The sequence below is a fragment of the Semicossyphus pulcher genome, unplaced genomic scaffold (genome assembly GCF_022749685.1).
Source record: "Semicossyphus pulcher isolate SPU_LCO1_2020_fin unplaced genomic scaffold, fSemPul1.0.p SCAF_8, whole genome shotgun sequence".
Taxonomy (NCBI): Eukaryota; Metazoa; Chordata; class Actinopteri; order Labriformes; family Labridae; genus Semicossyphus; species Semicossyphus pulcher.
Window position 1 is genome coordinate 12,651,487 of NW_027211759.1, and position 21,738 is coordinate 12,673,224.

At 39.5% G+C, this 21,738-nt stretch overlaps 3 protein-coding genes across 3 annotated transcripts; all 3 read right to left on the reverse strand.

Annotated features, from left to right (window-relative positions):
* Positions 1–288: 288 nt before the first annotated feature.
* Positions 289–13,623, reverse strand: LOC138613269 (AT-rich interactive domain-containing protein 3A-like). Its single transcript, XM_069686900.1, has 9 exons — positions 13,502–13,623; positions 12,245–12,868; positions 6,722–6,796; positions 6,559–6,631; positions 3,657–3,840; positions 3,268–3,518; positions 2,563–2,835; positions 2,383–2,472; positions 289–1,479 (listed from the first exon to the last, which is right to left on the reverse strand). The coding sequence occupies exons 1-9, from the start codon at positions 13,526–13,528 to the stop codon at positions 1,340–1,342; spliced, it is 1,737 nt and encodes a 578-aa protein (XP_069543001.1). The 5' UTR covers positions 13,529–13,623; the 3' UTR covers positions 289–1,339.
* Positions 13,624–14,749: 1,126 nt separating this feature from the next.
* On the reverse strand, positions 14,750–18,245 carry cox5aa (cytochrome c oxidase subunit 5Aa). The gene is made up of 5 exons (XM_069686575.1): positions 18,115–18,245; positions 17,087–17,203; positions 15,487–15,608; positions 15,243–15,368; positions 14,750–15,150 (listed from the first exon to the last, which is right to left on the reverse strand). The coding sequence occupies exons 1-4, from the start codon at positions 18,185–18,187 to the stop codon at positions 15,255–15,257; spliced, it is 426 nt and encodes a 141-aa protein (XP_069542676.1). The 5' UTR covers positions 18,188–18,245; the 3' UTR covers positions 14,750–15,150; positions 15,243–15,254.
* Positions 18,246–19,218: 973 nt separating this feature from the next.
* On the reverse strand, positions 19,219–21,678 carry LOC138612670 (ribonuclease P protein subunit p25-like protein). Its single transcript, XM_069686047.1, has 2 exons — positions 21,666–21,678; positions 19,219–19,937 (listed from the first exon to the last, which is right to left on the reverse strand). Exons 1-2 carry the CDS (start codon positions 21,676–21,678, stop codon positions 19,219–19,221), a joined length of 732 nt encoding a protein of 243 aa, XP_069542148.1.
* Between the last annotated feature and the right edge of the window lie 60 nt (positions 21,679–21,738).

Below are 21,738 nucleotides of genomic sequence, written 5' to 3' on the forward strand. Positions count from 1 at the left end.
ACCCCTCGCCAGCAGTTTCAGGCATTAAAAATAACTATATAGAAATAATCAGTCTTGTCGCTGATGGTCTGGTTTACTTTCGTAGGACATATAAAGTCATCAGAATAAATTTCAGTTTGTTTCATAACCAGCGAAAAACTCCTCACAGGAGCTTTAAGGAATATTCTGAGCGACATTAATGTAAAGATGCAGAGGGGTTCACGAATGTAAAATTGACTTTGAAAAAATAAAAGAGTCTTTCTACAGCACACAAGATTGGTTTATTCCTCATGGCCACATGTCCAAGAAATACATTAATTAAAGACCAAAACAGAGTTTAATCCTTGAGTTGTTTTTTACAGTGGCATTTGCTTGCATTGATATGTCTACTTGATTGTCCACAAACAGTATATATTTCAGCAGAAGGCTTCATCAACACATGCTGCTTTAAGTATTGCATATTTCTCTAGAAGAGTGAGGTAGCACTGTTTCAGTGTTTACTTGTCAAAAGCATGAGGTCATTAACGTTACATTCTCTGTGTTTACAGAAACACAGCACAGCAATAGATTATGAGATATAACAGTGAGGAGTCATTCCTGAGCCCGGAGGAAGTTCCAGAGAAACTTGGAAAGTGTGTTGAGGTACATTTGTATCACTTCTACCCTACATAAACTCTGTGCGTCACATTTCGCCTTTGATTCACAGCTGACACAAAAAGAAATGTTATGTAATCCTGACATAATGATTAAATAAAAAGTAAAATAAAAACGCAATGCAAAACATAAAACATCTTACTAACCTGCAACACATGTCGTTAAGGACTTTAGGAGAAATAACGGATGGCGTACAAAATCCCTGATAGCTGCTGGAAAAGGTTCAACAATGAGGTTTCCTTCAAGTTAAACTACAATTTAACTGAAAAATGGCTTCAGCAAAATAGTTACAGACACGAGCTGCGACACTGAGCTAAGGCTTTTTGGTCTTCATCAGCTGCACTTTGGCAACCAAGCTGTTCTACTTCTGAAAAGGCAGCTACAGAGCTGATCATTAAATGTAGAGGCTTCGCTTTGGATCTCTTCTGAACAAAGCCTGCAAAGCCCTTTAGACATGAAAGCCACTACATTTAAACTTCTAACAGGCACTAAGGTTAACTGTGATCTGCTTCTACATTATAGTCTATTTGGAAGTCATTGAGGTCTTGAAGAGGCGCATTTAAAGCACATTAAACTGCCAAAGTAATGAAAAAAAAATGCCTGAAAAAAATTGTTTTATGTGTTGCAGCTGATTTTCCCTAGAATTCATACAGCACTTTTCTGACCCGAGAGGTATATTGTGGGGTTTTTTTTGCTCAAAGCTGATTTAATTTGGTCCCTTTGAAGAGGTGGATGATGAAGAGGAGGGACTGTGTGAGGAGGAGAGGGCGCTGAAACCGCTTGTTCCTGCCATGGTTACCGCCTGAGACGCCACAGGAGCAGCTGACTTCTGGGCAAACAGCTTTCCTGGAACGCACAGATTATAGAATTTAAATGACTACACGGTCTACAAGGATTTAGATTTTTTCAATATGATTTTCTTGTCATATCTGAGGGAATTGCACATTTGTATGAAGATGAAATCATTTAGTACCAACATGCCCTAAATGAAGAATCGGATAGAAAAAAGAAGTTGAGTAAAATACAGGGAGTTAAATGACACGATTGATACCACTCTCATGTTTGCACACTAAAGCTCCATTAGGCTTAGCTTACCTTGGAAACAGCTAACCTGGCTCTGTCCAAAGGTAACAAATCTGCCTAAGAGCTCCGCTAATCTTATTAATTAACACGTTATTTCCTGTTTGTTTGTAACAACATGTTACTGCTCCGAGCCAAGAAACAGTCCAGAACATAATCCTCCTTCAAAACCCCAAGCTGTTTAATTTACACTTTGTTTCTGACATGAGTCAAACAAACAACATATTAAATGTATATGAATTTAAAGCTTTAGAAGTGCTGGTAGGCTGATATCTAATTATCTTATTAAAGAGTTAGGAGAGCTGTTTCCACTACATTCCTGGTTCTAGCTGTGTCATCCCTACGCGCCCAGGGTCCTCACTTTAAATTGTGAGAGAAAGAAGGGAGACAGATGTTGTGTTTGAATGGTAATAATAAGTTCAGCCACTGTGGAGACATCAATGTCTAAAGTTACAAAAACTGTCATGCCCAAATTTCGAGGACTTAGGTTTCAAGGAGAAAATCATCAGTCGGTTTTATGTGGTTGAATTCAACATATTGACCCAGTGAGACATAAAAAATATTGTTGGGAATATATAGTCCTTGAAAGGTCTCCTATAAAGCAGCAACAATTTGTTGATAAATTGATTGAGCTTCATAAATGTTTTCCTTTACAGTGGAATTACTCACCTGAGTAAATAGTGCCATTGACCTCCACTGAAACACTAATACTGGCTGCTCCATTGGTGGAGATACTCAGAGACAAATCCTGTTTTCTTTCTGTAGGAAAAAAAAGATAACACTCCAATTAACGGACTTAAATTATGTTAATAAGTAATGATAACATATATAACAGCAAAATCAGCTCACCGTGTCCATTGTTAAGTTTGAGGTTGGGGTTGAACTGAGAGGCGAAGGCCAGGAGGTTTTGTTGGAGGGCCTGCTGCATGAGGCGCTGCTGCTCCTCCGCCAGATGCATCATTTTCTTCTCTGGACCGTCGGCAGCCGCTCCCCCTGCTTCTCGCTCTCTCCTCTCTCTCAGATGCTCCAGAGCGGCAGCCTGTGCCAGCTGCTGCTGCTGCTGCTGTCCTAGTGCCAGAGCCATGGGCAGCCGGCCGGGCATCACAGGGGTCAACGTGTCTTCTAGTCGGATAAAATAAAAGTGAAAATAATTTTGAGGATCGTCATGAAATTAGAATAATAGTACAAAGAAAAAGAAAATCCCAAAGGCAGTTCGTAATATGCATGAAAAATATCCTTCTGTCAAGGCAATCTGCAAAATGTGAAGGAGAATTTCAACCACTAGAGGTCACAAGTATCTTTATCCCTTGTTTCTGCACAGGGCAGCCACACCACTGTGACTCTGATGAGGAAAGTAATTAAATAGTTTAAACCTGTTAAACCTCTAAACTGTTTAAACCTCAGAAGTCCAGCAATCCTTGCCAGGATTTGTCTAAAATAATTTAGAATCAAGGCTTCCTTTGAGATGAGAAAAATGAATTTCAAAATAAAAGCTCTCAAATCACAGAAACCACTTTTATCACAAATACAAACACATGTAACACTCTGTCTTACCCGCGTTTCTCTTCAGATTTGGGCTAGCAGACGACGTCAGGCCATTGTGCCCGGTGGGGGGTGTTTGCATGGTGGGTGAGGAGAGGAGGGGGTGAGGAGCAGAGCTCGGGGAGGGGGTGTAGCGATACAGGCTGCTGGTGTAGCTGGGGCGTCGGCCTTCTCTGCGGTTACTGTCGATGGCGGCCTGCAGCTCACCTGGAGAGCTCAGGCCTTTCTTCTCACACTCAAAGGAGTACAGGTACTTCATATACCTGGAGGAAAAGTTTCATATGAGTCGCATGATCACACAGTCACATTATCTAACTCTACCTCTTTATGCTGGAACACTTTATACAGATCTTTTGAAATCTTTACAAACTTTCTGTTACAAACAAGAGAGAGACACCTACTGTGTGCGGAGGGTGAAGGCTGCGCTGGTGATGGATGTGGGGAGGTTGAGACCTTTGGTGATCTCCCTCCAGATCTTCTTGTTTATCACCTCCACCAGGCCTCCCTTCTCCGTCACAAGCTTATAGAGCCTGTACAGGTCCAGCACCTGCTTCGCCATGATGGGAATGCGGTTCACGGGAGTTCCTAAACGAGCAAGAGGAAAAAATACAAGAAAGTTATTCACTTAATTTGAATTAAATTCTTGAAAAGTTGGCATAAAGCAAGAGTGGTCCTGTTAGACTGTAAGAAACACCTTTCAGAAGGACAGGAGAAGGGAAGGACAAGAATATTATGACTAACGCACCATTGACCTTATCCATGCAGCGGCCATTTTCCTCTGATGTGGCGCTCAGTCTGGGAAGCTCAAATGCTTTTACATTGTTGTAATACTGTACTCCAGGTTGTAAGTCTCATAAATAAAGGGAATTTGACAAATCTATCATTTCACTACTTCCCAATTAACAAGCAACTCAAAAAGGTAGTTAACAATGAAAATCTAGTGCGACATTAGCTGATATTTCAAAGAAAATAGCATATTTGAAAGCCTATTAGCTACCTTTGGACAACAGCTAATGTTAGCATTCAGCCACTTGCTAGCTAACAATACAATAGCCAGGAATTTACACCTTTCCTATTGTATCTTAAGACATTTCTAAATGGTAATATGAGCTTTCAGGCCATTTCTAGCGTAATTTAAGCTAGTAAGTGGCTGTGCTAACGTTAGCTATTTTCTGACCATAGCTAATTAGCTAGTTTTCAGTCATAGCCCTGTCTGTGGAGCGTTTTATGCGGTGAGCTATTTTTAAAAGGAAATTTAAGCTTTAAGCTTTTTTTATTTTTATTTCTAACACTTAATGGATTTTATTGTTGTAATTTTTAGCTTTGCAAGACTGTATGCTTTTAATTTTCCCTCTGTTTTTTGCTTTTTGGCAGCATGTCTGTATGTAAGGTGTTACATAAGTATAGCTAGAGTTAAGTGTGGCCTGATTTTCACTGTGCATTGTCTTTTCAGTTGTTGATCAATCGAGAGCTGAAGATATTATAATGCTTTGTCAGACACCCCAAATCAATAAGATACACTTGAACATAAGAGTAAAACATTATAGCAGCATTTGAGCTTCCACGCTGAAGCTGGCTTCAGAGGAAAATGGCCGCTGTGTGAATATGGTCAATAAGGTCTTAGGTCAGAGTGAGATTATACATGCTAAGCCATATCACCTATGTGGATGGACTTCCTTAATGAAGCTTATTTCAGATGCAGGGGGGTGAGGGTAATTCCACCCTGTTGCTGCATTGATTTGAGGGTGGGGGGAGGGGTGACTTTAGAGCCAGCAGTGCCTGCCAATCACAGGGTTGACAGCTCACCCTTCCAATCCCCATTTGGAGTAAAGGCAATTAATGAAGGAGGGTAAAAAGCAGTTGGATAAATAAGATTACTTTGCTGCTTAAGATTAGCACTTGACATAGACACGCACACAGACATTTGGCCTGAGCATGATCATTGCACACACGAGTAAAGATTGCTGAAGTTTACTGTAAGGCTAACTGGATTACAGATGTTAACTGTGGTTGAAAATTTGCTGTTTTTAGCTAAATTTACATTTTTTGATCTTCTAGATTCTTATTGATCCCTAGAGGTTGACATTTGTTTGTTGCAAGGCTGTGGATAACATGAAGTTTTTAAATTAATAATACAGTCAGAGTCCCCTGCTTTAATCTAACATCGTCCAAAAAAATCCTTTTATATTTTAGGCCCCTAAATGTTTGCATTTATGGATCAGCATTTATTCTTCAAACATGCTAAAATTAAAAAAAAATTAAGGCAACAATTACTTGTACTACTTAATAAGTGATTGTTTTGTTGAACTGCTGTGGTACCTAAAAGAACAAGTATATTAAAGCAGACACAGTATATGAGAGATGGATTTGGTTACTGTATCATGTAAACACAACTTAAAGGAGCAGTTCGCCCCTGGAAAAAGCCGCTGTCAGTCAAAGCTGATGTTCTCTGTAATCGATAGAAGCAACAATATTTGAAATTGGCGCCATAGCTGTAGAGAAAGTTGTACAAACAGCTTGTGGTTTCGCCCATTCTACATTCCTACAACACCCAGCATGCATTGCGCCCCTCCCTCTGAAAGGAACGTCCCAGGGAGAGAGGCTGGACTGAAATACTACCGTTTTTGCTGCAGACAATGGCTCAGAGCGTTACAGAATCCGAAATACAACGAGAATATCTTCTAAAAAATCTTCAGGTCTGCAGTCTACATTTCAAACCTGACGATTTTGAAAGAGACATGACATCGGAGGCGGGGAACCTAGATTGAGAAAGTGTAGTTTAGCGAGCTCCCTGGCCTCCGCCAGATGACACGTTTTACATAGTCTGGCGGAGGTTTTCCAGGGGCCATTGGAGAAGCGGAGAGCGTCCTCCAAAGGCACAGAGCATTGCATTTTTTCCTACCATAATGGCATTAGCTCCCCATGGTAACATGATAGGACTGAGGTTGAAAATGGGGAACTGGCCCTTTAATACTGTCAGCTTAAAGATAAGAATGCATCTTCAAGTATTTTTTTGTTATTCTACACAGAAACAAGTAAAGGGTAAATATCTAAAGGAGCCTTAACTTGTACCAGCTGTTTATGATCTAAATGTTGTTGCCTCCTCTTGTAGGATTTTTTGTCAGCTATAAGATTATCCCTGCTGCTAAACCTGCCATTCCTTTGTTCACAAATGAGCATTTAAAAATAACAAAGACATTAAAAAAAGCAAGAACAATGAATTAAATAAAAAAGGAACACTAATAACTTAGGTAGGAACTCATAAAAACAAAACAAAGAGTTGTAGAAGGCTCTGAATCTCACCTCGTTTTTGCATGAAGACAAAGAGCTCATCCAGAAACTCCTTCCGCTGTGGATCATTATCCAGCTCATAAAGCTGCAGGTTGGGAAAAAAACACACAGATCAGCAAGATCGGAAACTTCTACTCTGGGATTATTCCAGAAATGTTCTACAAAATCTACTGACCTTGGCAAAGTCCCTGGATGGTTCTCCTCTTACTTTTCCTCCATCATTGTCCTCAGCCCAGATGGCACTTCCTCTCTGAAAACACACCCAGAGAGAGAGGAACATCAGCCAACAGTTTGGCCTCTAGATTGTCCTATTTCTGTTTTGCATGACAAATTTAAAGAGGAAGGAATGGCAAAAACACTGACAAATTCAATAAATCGAAGTACAAGGTGTAACTTTATACACCAACTACCTGACATGGTAATGAATAGACACACATTAAAAAAAAGGTTATTTACAGTCAAACAAACACTGACATGTTTTGTCCTGAGATGCTATTCCTTTTCAAAGCATCTCTACATTTCTCACTTTTCCTTAATGACTCTGGCCTCCCCCCTCCTGTCTCTTAACCTGCTGTTTTTACAGGACAGCAAGGGTAAACAGCTGCTCACTGTGAACATCTGTTTTCTTGTTGTGTATACATTAATGCATATTTTTCAAAGGGGAGTATCAATTCAAAGCTGGCCACAGTAAAAGGGAGATTCATGAAAGGCCCTGTCGCTCATTAGGTAGTTTAATAAGACATGTTATTCCTCCATCGCCTCCCCCTCGGCACAACAGTTAGAGGTTAAAAATGTGAGAGAAGGGCAATGTGTGTGCAACTGTGTGGAAAAGCCTGCTGGGAGGTTATTGTCCTGCTAACGCGCCCCCAGAGCTGCACGATGCTGCTCGTCTTAAGAATGCTCTGTCAGTACAATTACATTACAGACAGGATGTTTTTTTCCAACTTATTATCACGCCCATCTTTATCCAAAACAATAACACTTTACGTTTAACTTATTTTACTGTTGTTGATCAATGAAGCTTATGGAATGTCACACTTTAATATAGTTGGTTAGCTTTCTCTATGTTTGTTTATGAGGGAGACAATGACTACGCGATAAGTCTGTGCTCTTGTTTTGTATTAAAACAAGCATTTCTATCATACGCAACAAAACCTGTTCAATTGCCTTTCTTGTGGTTTATCAAAATAAAAGACTTTCTTTGGACCTCCCACCAAACTATTTTGCTTGATTCCTGCATTTAAAACTTTAATTTGTTTCCGGTAAATGGATTATGTTGTACTTTAAACACATCAACTCAACCACTAAATGTTCGTCATGGAAACCCGATCTGCCCTGGGGGTTATAACAAAAACATCTCACCCTCTGAGCTGTAAAAATACATGGGAACTAATAATCAGCTGGCTTCCACTCCAGCAGTAGCCCTCCTCATGTTTACAGTAAAAACATCATTCAAACTGTAAATGCTTACACACACACACACACACACACAGCTGTGTGACAGAGTAACGCACAGGCTCCCAACATTTGTTGTCTGGGCGCTATCAGAGGTCATTTGAAATGATTTCAAACAGGATTATATTCAACACTTAAAAGTAGATGTTGTTGTAAAAATCTTCTATACAATTCAACTCTGAAGGTTTAGATTGTATTGGTGTAAGTTGCATGCGTACTTCAAAGTCTTGTAGAGGTAGAAGCTGGACGTTTTAGCGCAGCAGGATATCTATTTAAACTTAACCCTATTTCTGCCATTTATCCATTACTTTATTATGGCCTATTGTTTTTGATATGTTTAATTAAGGCAATTAGATATAACCTTTGTTATACTTTAATCCTTTATTTCTTTTATTTTATTTTCTTTTTGTCAAAACTTTAAGCCCACTTTAATGCTATCTTACTCTTTACTAGCTTCTTTTACCAAAGTAATTCACCCATTACTCTGTTACCGGGATGTTATAGGGATGCACAATATTATCGGCACATTTTCTGCAGATTATGGCTTGAAAGTGACAAATCGGCATCGAAAGATATGTCATTTTTCTGCCGATATTTTCTGCTGATAAAACGCTTTAACTATGCCTAAATGCTCGGTGACTCCCTAAAAAAAAAGAAAAGAAAATGTTACATACAAAATATAGCATTTTGTACATAACCTGAGTTTGTGTGCTTTTCTTATATTGCCCAGTGAATGTGTACATTTTGTTATCATCATGTTATTTCTGCATCTGCCTGTGGGCCACTACAATAAGAGTAGGCATGATATCAATTCCACTACAGGGGAGACTTGATGTGCCTATTATATCTGTATCAAAATTGGCAGTTGGCAAAAAGGGTTGCAAATATCGGCATATCGGATATCGTGCATCCCTACTTTTTAAAAAATCAAATTGTAATTTCCAGACCTAATTCAGGATCTTTCTTTGTACTCCACTTTGTAGAAGTAAGATACCCCTTACGCTAGAGGAAGCTCTGGTTGGGAATCCTTTTATAAGAAAACTCTTCCACTGGAAATATTTCTCTTATTTCTGTGTTGTATATGTTAAACTGGAATACTGTAACTGTATGTGTCCTCTCTACAATAAAGACTGCGCCCCCGCGGTGGCAGAGCTGTCGACACGTCTAATGGCTTCAGCTTAGAATCTCTAATAAAGGACTCGTGCTCCCCCACCAGAAGCCTTATTGATGTGAAGGTAGATAAACATCCAAGTCTTTTCACCATCAAATGGAAATAAAACCCTTCCCCCCTTATTGATGAGCAAGTGAGACCTACTGTGGATCTATTAACAAAGAGCTTCCAGTTAATTGCTCACAGAGTTTTCACACATGCAGCCGTGGGAATCCTGATAGCACTCAGTATGTAGGTCAGGAAAAGGTTTCTTTTGTCTTGTTAGAAAAGGCTACTTTTTATTAGGCTGTTAGATTATTTTGCATATTTAAATGGAACATTTTTAGGGGTTATACATGTAACTAAACACAAAGTGGTTCTGTGCAAGTGTCAGTGCAACCAGCCGAGATAAAAAATCTCAATAAAAAATTAATCAAATGAAACATTTAGCAAAATTCTCAAACATTTACTCTAACACTAACCACCTCCGATAATGAGCTTCATTAAGTTAATCCAGCCGCTCCAGCAGAGCAGCAGTAAAAATGTATCGCTCTTCAAATTGTAACCACAGGGGGGGACCAAAATTTTAATCCAAATCAAATTATTGAGCCTTTAGTCACCCGAACAAGTCAACATCATTTATCCGGCCCCTCGCTGTGCTTTGAGCTGCGACTGAGAGGGAATGGGGGCTTCATTTCCCCGCCCAGGACGCATTTAAGGGCGTACAGTTAGAGTGAACAATGGCGGACTGATACAGTTTAAAGCTGAAGTGGAGGTAGAGGGGGGAAAAGTTTAGGGTCAGAAGTGAGTGACAAGAATATGCCATTACAAAAAATGAAACTGGACACCAATTATCTTCAAAAAGATCTGATTTTAAACTAAGAGAACTTATTTACCTGCAGGTCACATGAGACAGATAAGAAAGCTTAATTGCAAACTACTTAAAAGAAGTCCAATTTAAAAACAGCAACTACATTTCTAAACCCCCTTTTTTGCTTACTGTCCAGTTATTGGCAGCATGCTATTTCACTATAACCTGCTAATTTCAATAATGTTCCTAAAAAGAAGTTAGCAAGAAAAAGAAACCTACATCTGCTTTTTAGCCACATTTAGCATACATGTAAAGAGGTAATTGAATTACATACAAGTAGGAGGGATTGCTTGTGATATTTAAGCATCTAAAGTTGCTCTGACCCAGACAAAGGTCTTAAAACAAAAGACTCACAGCAAACGCCCCATATAGGCTACATTTGTTGTAACAGAATAGAAATGTTCGCAGATGTTTCTTGTGCTTCAAGCAACAGAAACTTAACCATTTCACACCCTTGCAACACATGCAGTTTAGTTTTTTCTACAACTCATTACTGTGCTTTTAGTAAAACAGTAGAAACGTCCTCCATTGTTCCCGGCGTTGTGTGCTAGTCTGAGAACAGGAAATGCATTCTCACTGCAGTGGCCATATAATGTATTGATTGCTTGCAGCTGAATTAAGCTGCCATTTAGCGTTGCCAAGCGACCGCTAAATTATGCAAAGCTAGCCACTGAGCTAACACTACGTCAGCAGAGCGTTTTCTGAGGCTGTCGAGGTTTGAAAACAGGAACAAATAACCTGGACGGATCTCGTGCTCATAAAGAGGACCAGAAACTTTTGACTCCACATGAACACTTTAACAAAACCCAGGCAATACAGGCCAAATTAATATTCAATAGCATAATGCCAATTTTGTTCCATTGGAACTACTGTAAGTCAACTTTATGGGTAGTTGCTTGCTGGTATGCTGTGAGGCACTAACCAGCTGTCCCTCTGCCCACAGGCCTCATTAATCATAATGTATTGTACTGAAGTGGGGCCTTTTCGAGGGAAACATACACACTAAGAACCAATCAGATTGGTCTCCATAAAAAAGGGGGAAAAAACTTGAGGGGACCCTCTCTTTTCTGGAAGTGTTCAAACATATCTGCTGAAAAACACTCCGATACAATGAGAGAAAAGTCCAGCAGCTCCTTACAGTAGGACGACCAAACCTCCAGCATGAAAACACGTGTGGTCATTTCTTTAATCCTCTGCTCTCATTTTACCTCCATGTCTGTCAGTGCCTGAACCGGCCGCTTTGAACAGTTAGGATTGGAGCGCAGCCAAGACCAATTAGCTCGGCTGGTGGTGGTAAGAATGTGTTTTTCAAAAAGCGTGAGACACGAGGTGAAGTGTGGCAGGAGGAGAGATCTCTGGCCAGGCCGGTGATTAAACACTATCAGGTTTGGGCGTCTTGCCAAAAGGGACACACTCCTTTTACTCCACATGTGAGAAAACAGGAGGCGGACCGGGCGGCGGTGAGGCCAACTCTCAGCAGGAACAAATCAACAATTAATAGTAAGAGGGAGGACATAAAGTGGCAAAAAGGAGAGATACAGATCATACTGGAGCTATAAGAACTCCTACAGGCTTATTCTATTACTTTAGAAGGGCCAGATTTGCTAATATGAAAGTCAGAAGGGCCGGTCATTTACATTTCTTATGTCAGGCTCATAAAGCCAGGAATTTTTAATCCAGGAGAAAAGTAGGTTATCATTTTAGGGAACACTACGTCGTATTTAACAATTTTTATTCAGTTTTACTTTCTTAAATCTCCTCTGCTTAAGTGGTCTGGGTTAAAACTTCTGTTCTTTTTAAAAATATGCATTTGTAGGTTAAATAGTTCACTGATAAAATGATGAGGTTCTAAAAAATGAACCGATAACTGTTAACTCTGTATGGCTGCAGCAACAGCGTGAGAAGTTACGTCTCTTATGGGAAGAAATTATTAAAAAATAAAAAAGGTTTTAATACTTATTTTTTCACAAGATAGTTAGATACTTTCCTTGCTGTACTTTATTGATCACAAACAGGAACTTATGTCTATTTATAAATGATTACAGGGTCAGATTGGGGTCACTAAAGGGCCTGATGTGTTCAATGATTTTACTATAATATATTCAACAGTGAGATATTAGAAGAAAATCTGATCTTTAATCGATGAGAGAAAAAGATTCAGAATAAAAGAAGGTGGACAACACAATGAAGAATAACAGTATAGTTTTAAATATATATCTTACTTGTTTTAATGGCTCCTCAAAGCTCCAGTCCGAGAAGCCGTTGGGTGACGTGAAGGCTTGTTGGCCTGCAGGAGACAGCACCTCTTTCTCCTCATGCTCCTGCTTTACTACTAAAGGTGGCGATTCAGACATTTTCTTCACAGACTGAGGTGTAGAATAAGGAGGGAAGGAGAAGCCTGCAGCCAGCTGGAGTCGGGGCTTCTTCGTCTGCTGAAGGGGCCCGTTCTCCTCATCCTCCTCTTCCTCGTCGTCTTCATCCACCTCGTCGTCATTCTCTTCAGGCTCCATTTCCTGTTCTTCCTCATCTGAGTTTTCATCTTCCTCATCTGGATTTGTTCTACTGAGATGGCTGCTGAAAGCTTGTTGAGCTGCTTGGTATGTCTGTGCATCTGCTTTGCTGAATAATGCAGGTTCTAGTCTGGATCCGGAGGTCCTGGCCGCTGCAGCAGCGGCGGCATGTTGAGCAAACAGGAGCTGGGCGTGAAGAAGATGTTTCTCCTGCAGGTTCATGTCCAGTTTGGCCTCTTGTTGTCTCTGCAGATGCTCCATCACGGCCTCCAGCTTCACCCCGGCAGGATTGAACTGTGGGCCCCCGGCTGAACTACCCTCCTCGGATAAGCTTGACTGAGAACAAAAAAATATAAAATAACAAATTTAATTGAGGAAATTTAATATCTTACTCTCGTTCATTTGGATTCTGAGTTTTTTTTAAAGTTAAAAATGAACCACTTACAACAGGGAAAAGCTTCAAAAAGGTGAAAATAAGCAAATAACCCTTTAGTAAATTGTTGTTGAAATGCTATTTATATTGTCTCAATAAAGTGACAAAAAATTGTTTTCAAAGACAGGCTGTGTAGGCCTCAGTCATTAATGGATGATGAAATAGAAACAAAGCCTGATGGCTGGAGGAAATAATTAACAGAAAATACATTAATCCAGAATAAATTAGCAGCAGGAAACGGATGTTTCTCATATCATTTTCTTTGTCCTCGCTCTGCTAAAAGCTACTTAGCTTTTAAAGAACTTTCTTTTATATTTCTTCAGTTTCAAAAATCTTAAATGAACTTTATCTAAACAGCAGTACAGATAAATACGAATACAACGCCTACATTAATCATTGTGGAAAAAAACAACTAGCGTAATCAACAACTTATCGAAACTTGGTCGTTGGAGTGGACCTTTCCTTGCTAATGTTTTCATTAACAGTGAATCGCTTTGTTACTGTAACAAACACGACTGGTTGTCGTCGACACTCACCATTTGCGCCTTCGAGTAATCCATCATCGCCAACAGGTCGTATCTAGTTGTTTCTTCTTTCCTCCGGCAGAAATGAATCACGTCGCATGACCAGTTTGTTTTTTCGAAGCAGAAAGGATTCTTCTGATCAAATGTGATTTAAAAACCCCTGTAGTGTGGAGGCTGGAGGAGGGGTAATGTTGCTCTGCGTTTTACCTCCGTGGTCACCGCGCATGGAAACTCAAACATCTTTGATTGTCTTTGGCTGAGTGGCCTACACCCCCAACTTGGATGAATGAAGGGCCCGCCCCGTGCGTGAAGCTCGTAAAGTGGGTTTTCTTGCTTGCATCTGTGAAGCTACCCACCCACTACACCAGGAAATCCCACCCACCGCTATTACCCAATGCAGTGAAGGCAACACGACCTCTACTACAAACATGACAAAACACATTTAAGTTGGAGCTGCTTCATTCACATTGAGAATTGGTTTGACCTCTACACCTAGAGGTGTTTTTTTTCCCTTTAAAGGATAAAAAATTTGTAAAAGCACACGAGAAAAAAGTTAGAATTTCTCATTTTCCCTAAATGCACCATCTGTAAATGTTTATTGGTTCAAATAACAAAACGTACGTCTGTTTAAATCCTATTAATTGTTCTGTTGGAGTCCAACCACGTGATAGGTTTTCGGTTTTAACTGCATCAGTGGTTGTAGTGACTCAACCTTCTTAAACAAAAAGCACAAGGCAGATGCAGTTGACGTGACCTAGTTGATTTCAAAATAAGAGAAAAATTCAGTCAGAAATCAGCTTTCACTATGCTTGAGGTGCAGCTTTCTGAGCGCATGTGAATTGAATGACTTTATTTAATCACAGCAATAAAATTTTGTTTTTATGGACTTGAGAAGGATAATTGCAAGTTACAAAAACCTTACTCCTCTCATATATAAGAACTTCCCAACCACAGTTGAAAAATTATTAGAATTTTAAAAATAATTTTCTCCTCAGCCGAACAAAGGTAAGGTTAATGGGGCCTAAGAACATGCAAACAACTATTTTTAACTAATTCATTTTACAATACTATCCATGTAGTGTCCTAAATTTCCCTCGGAATCAATAAAGTATCTATCATATATAAAATGAATATGTATAATCCAGAAAAGTCCATGGACTCTGAGAATTTCTTACCTTCTCCTATAACCTACCTATGGTTACAGTAATATCACTTTGGGCAATATGCCACTTATATTTTGATAATAACATTACACCATGATCCATTTGTAAAAGTTTATTTAACCAGCATGAAAATTTTCCCTGAAATGAAAACAGATGAAATATAGCTTGAAAACAGACGAATGCTTTTTACATTCACATGAAAACGCTGCTCCCTTGTGGCAGAATGAGGCTGTTGCAAAACAAAGGGTCCAGACACTCTGACAACATGCACAGTAAAGTGATACTCTGATCTAATGCTTCAGTAAGTACTCAAGCAATGTCAAATCTCCCAAAATACTTGTGACACTTGATAACAGATACATTTTCCTTTATTAGGTTCATCAATATTTTACAAGCAAAAGAACTTAATAAAGGCCGAATTAAATATCACACGTATTATATGAGGCAAACATTAAAGTACAAGGGCTCTTTGTCCTGGGATATCCACCGTCATTAGACCTGAAACAAACAAACAATCAACTGTTAGATTTCCATCTTACACTTGATATGTGAAAAACACACAGGACTGAGCAGGGGATTTTAATACCTACTTATACTACCTACTACACTTTGTCAATCCCGAGCTCTTCAGGCGTAGAGATGCCGAGTTCTTCTAATGTTGGCTTCAGCTCCTGGAGCAGGTATGGGTAGATTTCTTTGTGAGGGCCGGCTTTGTCCTGAGGATCATAACAAATGTTTAAACCTGTTAATCAATAGCTTCAAAACTACTGGAAAGATGTTGGTTGGCAATGTTCCCTGAATTATTGTGAAACTAAGACGCTGCTCTTTTCTCACCTTCACAGCTTCCAAAATTCGGATCGCAGTGGCCAAATCATTCAACCTCCGACAGGCTCTCAGTGCTGCATCAAGAATCTTTGGCTCAGGTACCAGATCGTAACCAATCAGTGTGTTCATCCCTGGAAGAAGGAAATACATTTGAACTGGAGAGCAGAGGCAGCAATCAACACGTTTACTACAAGACACATTTCTTACATTTTCTCTGTTGCTTTAAGGATAAGGCTGGCACTGTCTAATCTACTGGGTCGTATCCCTTTTAAGCATTGACCTCTATAAGTTGTTCCTTTATTACTATGAACATTAGGATGGTAGTTTATTTTGGGTCGATCCCACACACACACCATCCTGGAGCCAAAAATACTACTGCATGGGCGCAGTGTATAAATCCATGGCTGAAAATAGTCCCAATTAACTGCACTTTTTAGTAATTGTTGCCAAAAGCTAAAGTTTGCAGCTGTTTCAGTAAATTGCTGATTCAGTTTTAACCATTAAACTTGAAATGTGTGGCCTGTTTTGAAAGATTTGCATCTTTAAAAGGAACCAAAGGGCTTCAGCAAGCAACATCAGCCCAACATAAAAAAAAAAAGAGTGATAGTTCAGGTACAACTGATATGAAGAAATAAAGATTAATTGGTTAAAGAATCAAACAGCAAAACACTGCACAACTGAATATAATACACTGAGCAAGATTAGATAACTCTGGAAAGTGTGATTCATGTTGTTATCTTTTGCCAGAAAATACTGAGGTAAACAATAGAAATACAGTATTAGAATGGTATGTTAATTTTACTCAACACTAGAAACTGAGGTTGAACTTGTTTGTTTGATGTGGGGATTAATTAGATTATATTTGTTTTGTTATGTCTTTCAATGGCGAAACCCCAAAAGTGAATCATTGTTGTTGTTGTCAATGTGGGATAATGTTTTGTTTTGAGAAATACAATAAGAATTAAGAATAAGAATGTGTGCTTTGAGGTTTCACTGCACTCAGTGAAGTATTTTTGGGTTATAATTTAATACTTGTTGGTATAATCTTGGTAATGATTTAAGTAGATGACACCTTTGCTGTTTAGAATCTGCAGTGTGAGCATGGCCATGACCAAGTTATAGTGTACAAACTCAACTACAAGGGTACCCCGTATTATTGCATTACAAGCAACTATTAGTAATATAATGTGCATCAAAGACCACCACAGGGGTGTAATTTTGTCCTTTCAAAAATTATAATCACGTATTTAATGAAAATACAATTTGTACATTTCTAAAATTTAAACTTTACTTGTTTACATTCATGAAATCTTGTGTCAGTACAGCATAATGTGAACTGTTTCTAGTAATATATAGTTTAGAGCACTAAAAAAAACCAGTGCTAGCACTGAAAATCCACTATTGTCAATAATAGGTCAACTTTTTTGTGTTATCGCTAAATCTTAGCTTTTACTAGTGAATACAACTTCTCCTCCTCATAAAAAACTCTGCAGGAAATGCAGTGAAAACAACTTCCTTATTACTCTGCAGTAGCTGTTGGTCACTGTGTATTCAGTCTCAGTGCTAACACATGTGAATCACATCATGTTACCATCATCCATAAACATACCTTTCCTCAGCTCCCATGCGTCAATGTCTGGCTTATTAAAATAGGTGACCCAGCGGGCGTCAAACTCCTCGTCTGTCTCTTCCCTCCCATGTGAATAACACCTTGAGGTCAAAACAGCTGCAAAATAAAAACATTTTTTAGTTGTTGTTGAACAATCCATCAGCGCCTAAATAACATATTTACAGTGTGACGTACAGTGTCGGGAAAGGTAGAAGTGCAAACACGGTCAAGGATATCTTCCCTGATTGAAGTGGAAATAGGACAAATGCTGCTGTCTAGTAATGTAATGCAGCTGGATCATTGCCCACGGCCTAATATGACCTACCTACTGCACCTAGCAGACTGAATACACTCAGACAAACAAATTTGAAATATCTATTTATACTTTTATTTCACGTTTCTTTTAAGGGGATGAGGGAAACACCGCGTGCATTTAGTGATCATAAATCACAACTATAGGACATGTACAGCTGCTTCTTAAATGCCCTGATAAGGAAGTATTTTAGCGTTAGCAACGTTATAGCTCACGGATCACGACAACGGTAGAGTAACGTGTGTTTTCCGATTAATAGTGTCTGTCTACAACTATAACTTAATATCATGACAACTAGCAACTAGTTGGCTGTACATACAACTAATCTATTTAGCATGTTTTCAGCTAGCACTAGCAGGAGAACCACAGGGCCTCAGACACAGCCTTCAAACTGGGTCATGACAAGGACACAGACACCTCTGAGCGGACCACCGTGACATTTACAGGGCAGCACACAACAAGGTTATGTGGGTAATGATAGTGTTAAACAACGAAACATATAATTTGACTGAAAAATTCACATGTTTAACAGTATGTTGTGTATGTAAAGTGAAAGTTACATTGGCTAGCTTATGTCTGCTAGCTAGCTTAGCCGTGCGGACACCGCAATGTGTCGGCAGCTACACTTGATTTCCGTTACACCCTCGCCCTGACAGTTTCATAAGTAACAGAATTACAAATATATTTCAGAGCTGATAGACGAATTGACAATTACCTTGGCACCTAGGTTGCGTACGGGTTAAACTCCGGACACCGGAGACCGAGAGTCGGACGGCGGCTCTGAACATGATGCGGGACAGCCAGCTACACGAACCGGTAAGATAGTGTAGGAGGAAGCTAGTGCTACAGTACTGCTAACTTGTTTAGCCCGTCACGTACGCGAGGAGGTAACCACTCTGCGCATGAGCAAACTTGGCCATTGATATTTTTATGGCGTTATTGACATACTGGTACTGACTTTGTTGAAGCAGTAATTCTGTAAAGTTCAAAGTGTTTTTGATATTTTTTGGTCATTACTCCAAAACGAGTTGCCCTCAACAGAAAATCGACCCACGTGTTCATGCACACATTATTGTTCTCACATAAAGTTCAGTAGTCATGAGGCATATAGGCCAACTGGAATGCAATTAAACAAACAAACAAAAAACTCAAAGTGGAAGTTAAATAGAAATTAAGCTATTATTAGACACAATGCCAAAGAAATCTATGAAGAACCTAATCAATGTAATAAATTCATGACATTACTTTAAGTTAACCTATATAAAAAATAATAAAGGGTAATGTGCCTAAATAGGCATGTCTTTGTTAAATTTCATGTCCAGTCACCTTATTAACATATACTAAAAGTGTATTTTTATTTTTATTAAAGAGAATATACACATAAACTTTTCTACACAGCCTAAAACATCAAAGTTTAATTGCATTTCATGCATTGCAGTCATGTTACAGGTAATAACAACCTTAGCCAAAAAAATCTGGTCTTTTGATCTCGTAAAAAAAATGAATAAATCCCCCCAAAAGTACAAAAACAGATTCAAGTCTATTGATGCAAAGCTTGATGGTATATTTACAAAGACTGTGGCTGGAATTGTTTACTCTGTTGTACTTTGTTGACCTTGTGCACATGCATTATCATCTCTTTTATTTATTATTAGGAAAGCTGTTGAAATATTGTAGATTATTAATTTTAATACTTTCCTTTTGGACATTGGAGGCAGAGACAAATGTTAATTTACATAAACATCAAATATAAAAGTTCAAATTTAGGACACCTGATGATGCTAAAAAGACTTAAAACCCTTTGATCAAACATAAAATGTTAATTTTCAGATATTTCACGTGCTTTAGTAAAGTCTTTGGATGTTTGTGGAGAGCACACACTCCAGTCATCCAGACGGACTCTCTTGGCGGTGTGCTGCGAGGATGGACTGTGAGCTGGTCTGAGCAGAACTCTATGTCTCCCTGCATCCTCTGTGGGAACACTCTGGGTTTGGGGGGGCTGGTATCCCGGCTCCTGTGGATCCAGAGGGTCCTTAGAGAGCAGGATGCAGATGGCAGGAAGTGTCCTCTGCATGGTTACACCTGCTGCTCCCTGCTGTGTCCCCTCATCGACCTCGTTCACTGTCTTGTAGTAGAGCTTGGACACTTGGTGGAGCCCCCCTACTTTACGTTTCAGAATCTCCACGCAGGTGATGGTCTTTGTGACTCCCCTACCTGATCCGGTGAAGACCACCTGTCTCAGTGAGGTCCCGACGCTGTCTTTTTCCTCTCCTTGCATGCGAGCTGTTGCAAACCGCAGTAAATTGCGGATCTTGCTTCCTTCTTTCACTCTCATGTGCAGGATGTCCGCTGCCAGGCCGGGGATCGAGTAGGGGATGCTGTCCTCTGTGTGTTCCACTCTCCTGAAATCGCCGTGGCTAAGTTTTAAAGAGGAAGATGAAGATGGGACATGGGGGTTGAGTGAGGCACCCTGCAGTCCCATCACAGAGCTGCTTGCATTATTTGAACTCTGCATCTGACCCCTGAGTTTAGGCGTTGCTTAGAAAGTATTAAAATAACAGAGCAGGATTCTGTTTCTGAGCCCGCAGCCTCAGATTACTTGCATATCTCCCTTGAGATTGAAACACGTTTCTTCTTCTTTCAGTATAAGAATCCAATAACTGATCAGCTCTGTAATCCAAACTTGTGACTTATCTTGATCTTCTTTGTGTCCTCAGTCCATAACGCTTTTCCAGTAAGTCCCTGAGCCCTGAGATGACAGCCAGCGGTATGAAGAGGGCATTTCTTCCTCTAATCCCATTGAAGTGAAGGAAAAGATGTCCTTGCTCTATTCAGCAGTGAGGACAGCTGATGCCAACAAACACATATGAGGCTCAGAGAGAGACATGTAGAGTGGGACATAGTGCTCTTAAAGGCACATGCAACATTTAATAATGTCACATTATAGTTTGTTGGTTTTGGAGGGAAGCTTTTGTTAAACTCTCGAGGGCTTGGAGAATTTATTTGTCCATGTGGTTGCTTGAATTATACGGATGAATAAGCATAACTAAAGATTTAACACAGCGTGCAGTTGAAACAATCCTTTGTTTTAGCTGTATTGGTCTTTACAGTTGACTAGCTTAATATGGCTTTTTGCAGATATTGCACCAAACTGTAATCTCGCTTGTGCAAAGGAATGACATCTTGTTCTTTAAGACAACTTCCCCGTCTGCACTACAATCAGAGAGCCATATGGTCCTTGAGCAAAGTCTTTCCTTTGGGCTATACAGCAACTTCACATTCCTCCTCCCTTCAGTCCATCGCCTGCTGGTCTGACCCAGAAAATGCTGCTACAGTATTTGTGCCTCTTTTGAATCAGTGACATTTATGAGGACAATGGCACCTTGAGGCTGCTTCTTTCTTTGCGTACAAACCAGAGCCTATAGAAAAGGATCTGTATCCAGATGCAAACAGAGGCGTTTAGCTGGTTTCTTTAAAGGAGCCGGGGGCAGAGTGTGAGTTCAGGATGCAGCTGTGGGGCTCATATGGAACCAGTATACTGTTATAATGGTGCATTTCTGCCTCACAGGACTGTTTACACCCTATGATATTCACTGACTGGAACAATGGGCACAAAGATGTGGCTCTCTGTGGTGGTGATGTAGTTCAGAGAGAATTACAATTAGCTCCCAGGAGAATAATCCCCTGTTCATGAATGTCACTTAAACCCACAGATAAGACTGAATGTATTCCCTTTATGAGGGCGTTTGTGGTGGTAACACATGGAGATTTTTCACTATAAATTATGAGATTTTTGTTGAGTGTGACCTTTGTGCAGTTATGTTGTTTTCCCTCAGGTAGAAATGAACACAGGCAGCACCCAAGCTTTGAATGCGTCCACATTGCTGTCTTATTGTTACATATGCAGCTGTGTCTTGTTGCAGACCTTTAGCGTTATACCTGCTGTTAAAAAAAACAATTACTGGGTTTAATTGGCTCCGTGTTTAGTAATGAACAGCCCTCAAAGTAAATGTAATTTGGTTAGAGCTCCATCTTGTGGTACAAACATGTATTGCACAAATAGCACTTTTTTTGGCACATTAAAGGTCCCATATTAAAGTAAAAGGAAAACACTTAATCGGCTCAAAATGAGCAAATTTGTAAAACTTTATTTTAAAAACGTGGGGTTATAAAAATGTACAAAATATTTATTTTACAGTACAAACAGACTGGTGAGTTAAATAGCAACACACTGTAGATTAAGGTGTAAGGCAGAGAAGCTTTTACAGGTGCATGGCATGACGAACTAGTTCCTCTATCTTAAATATTACAATTAGTAATAAAAAAAATGTGACATTTT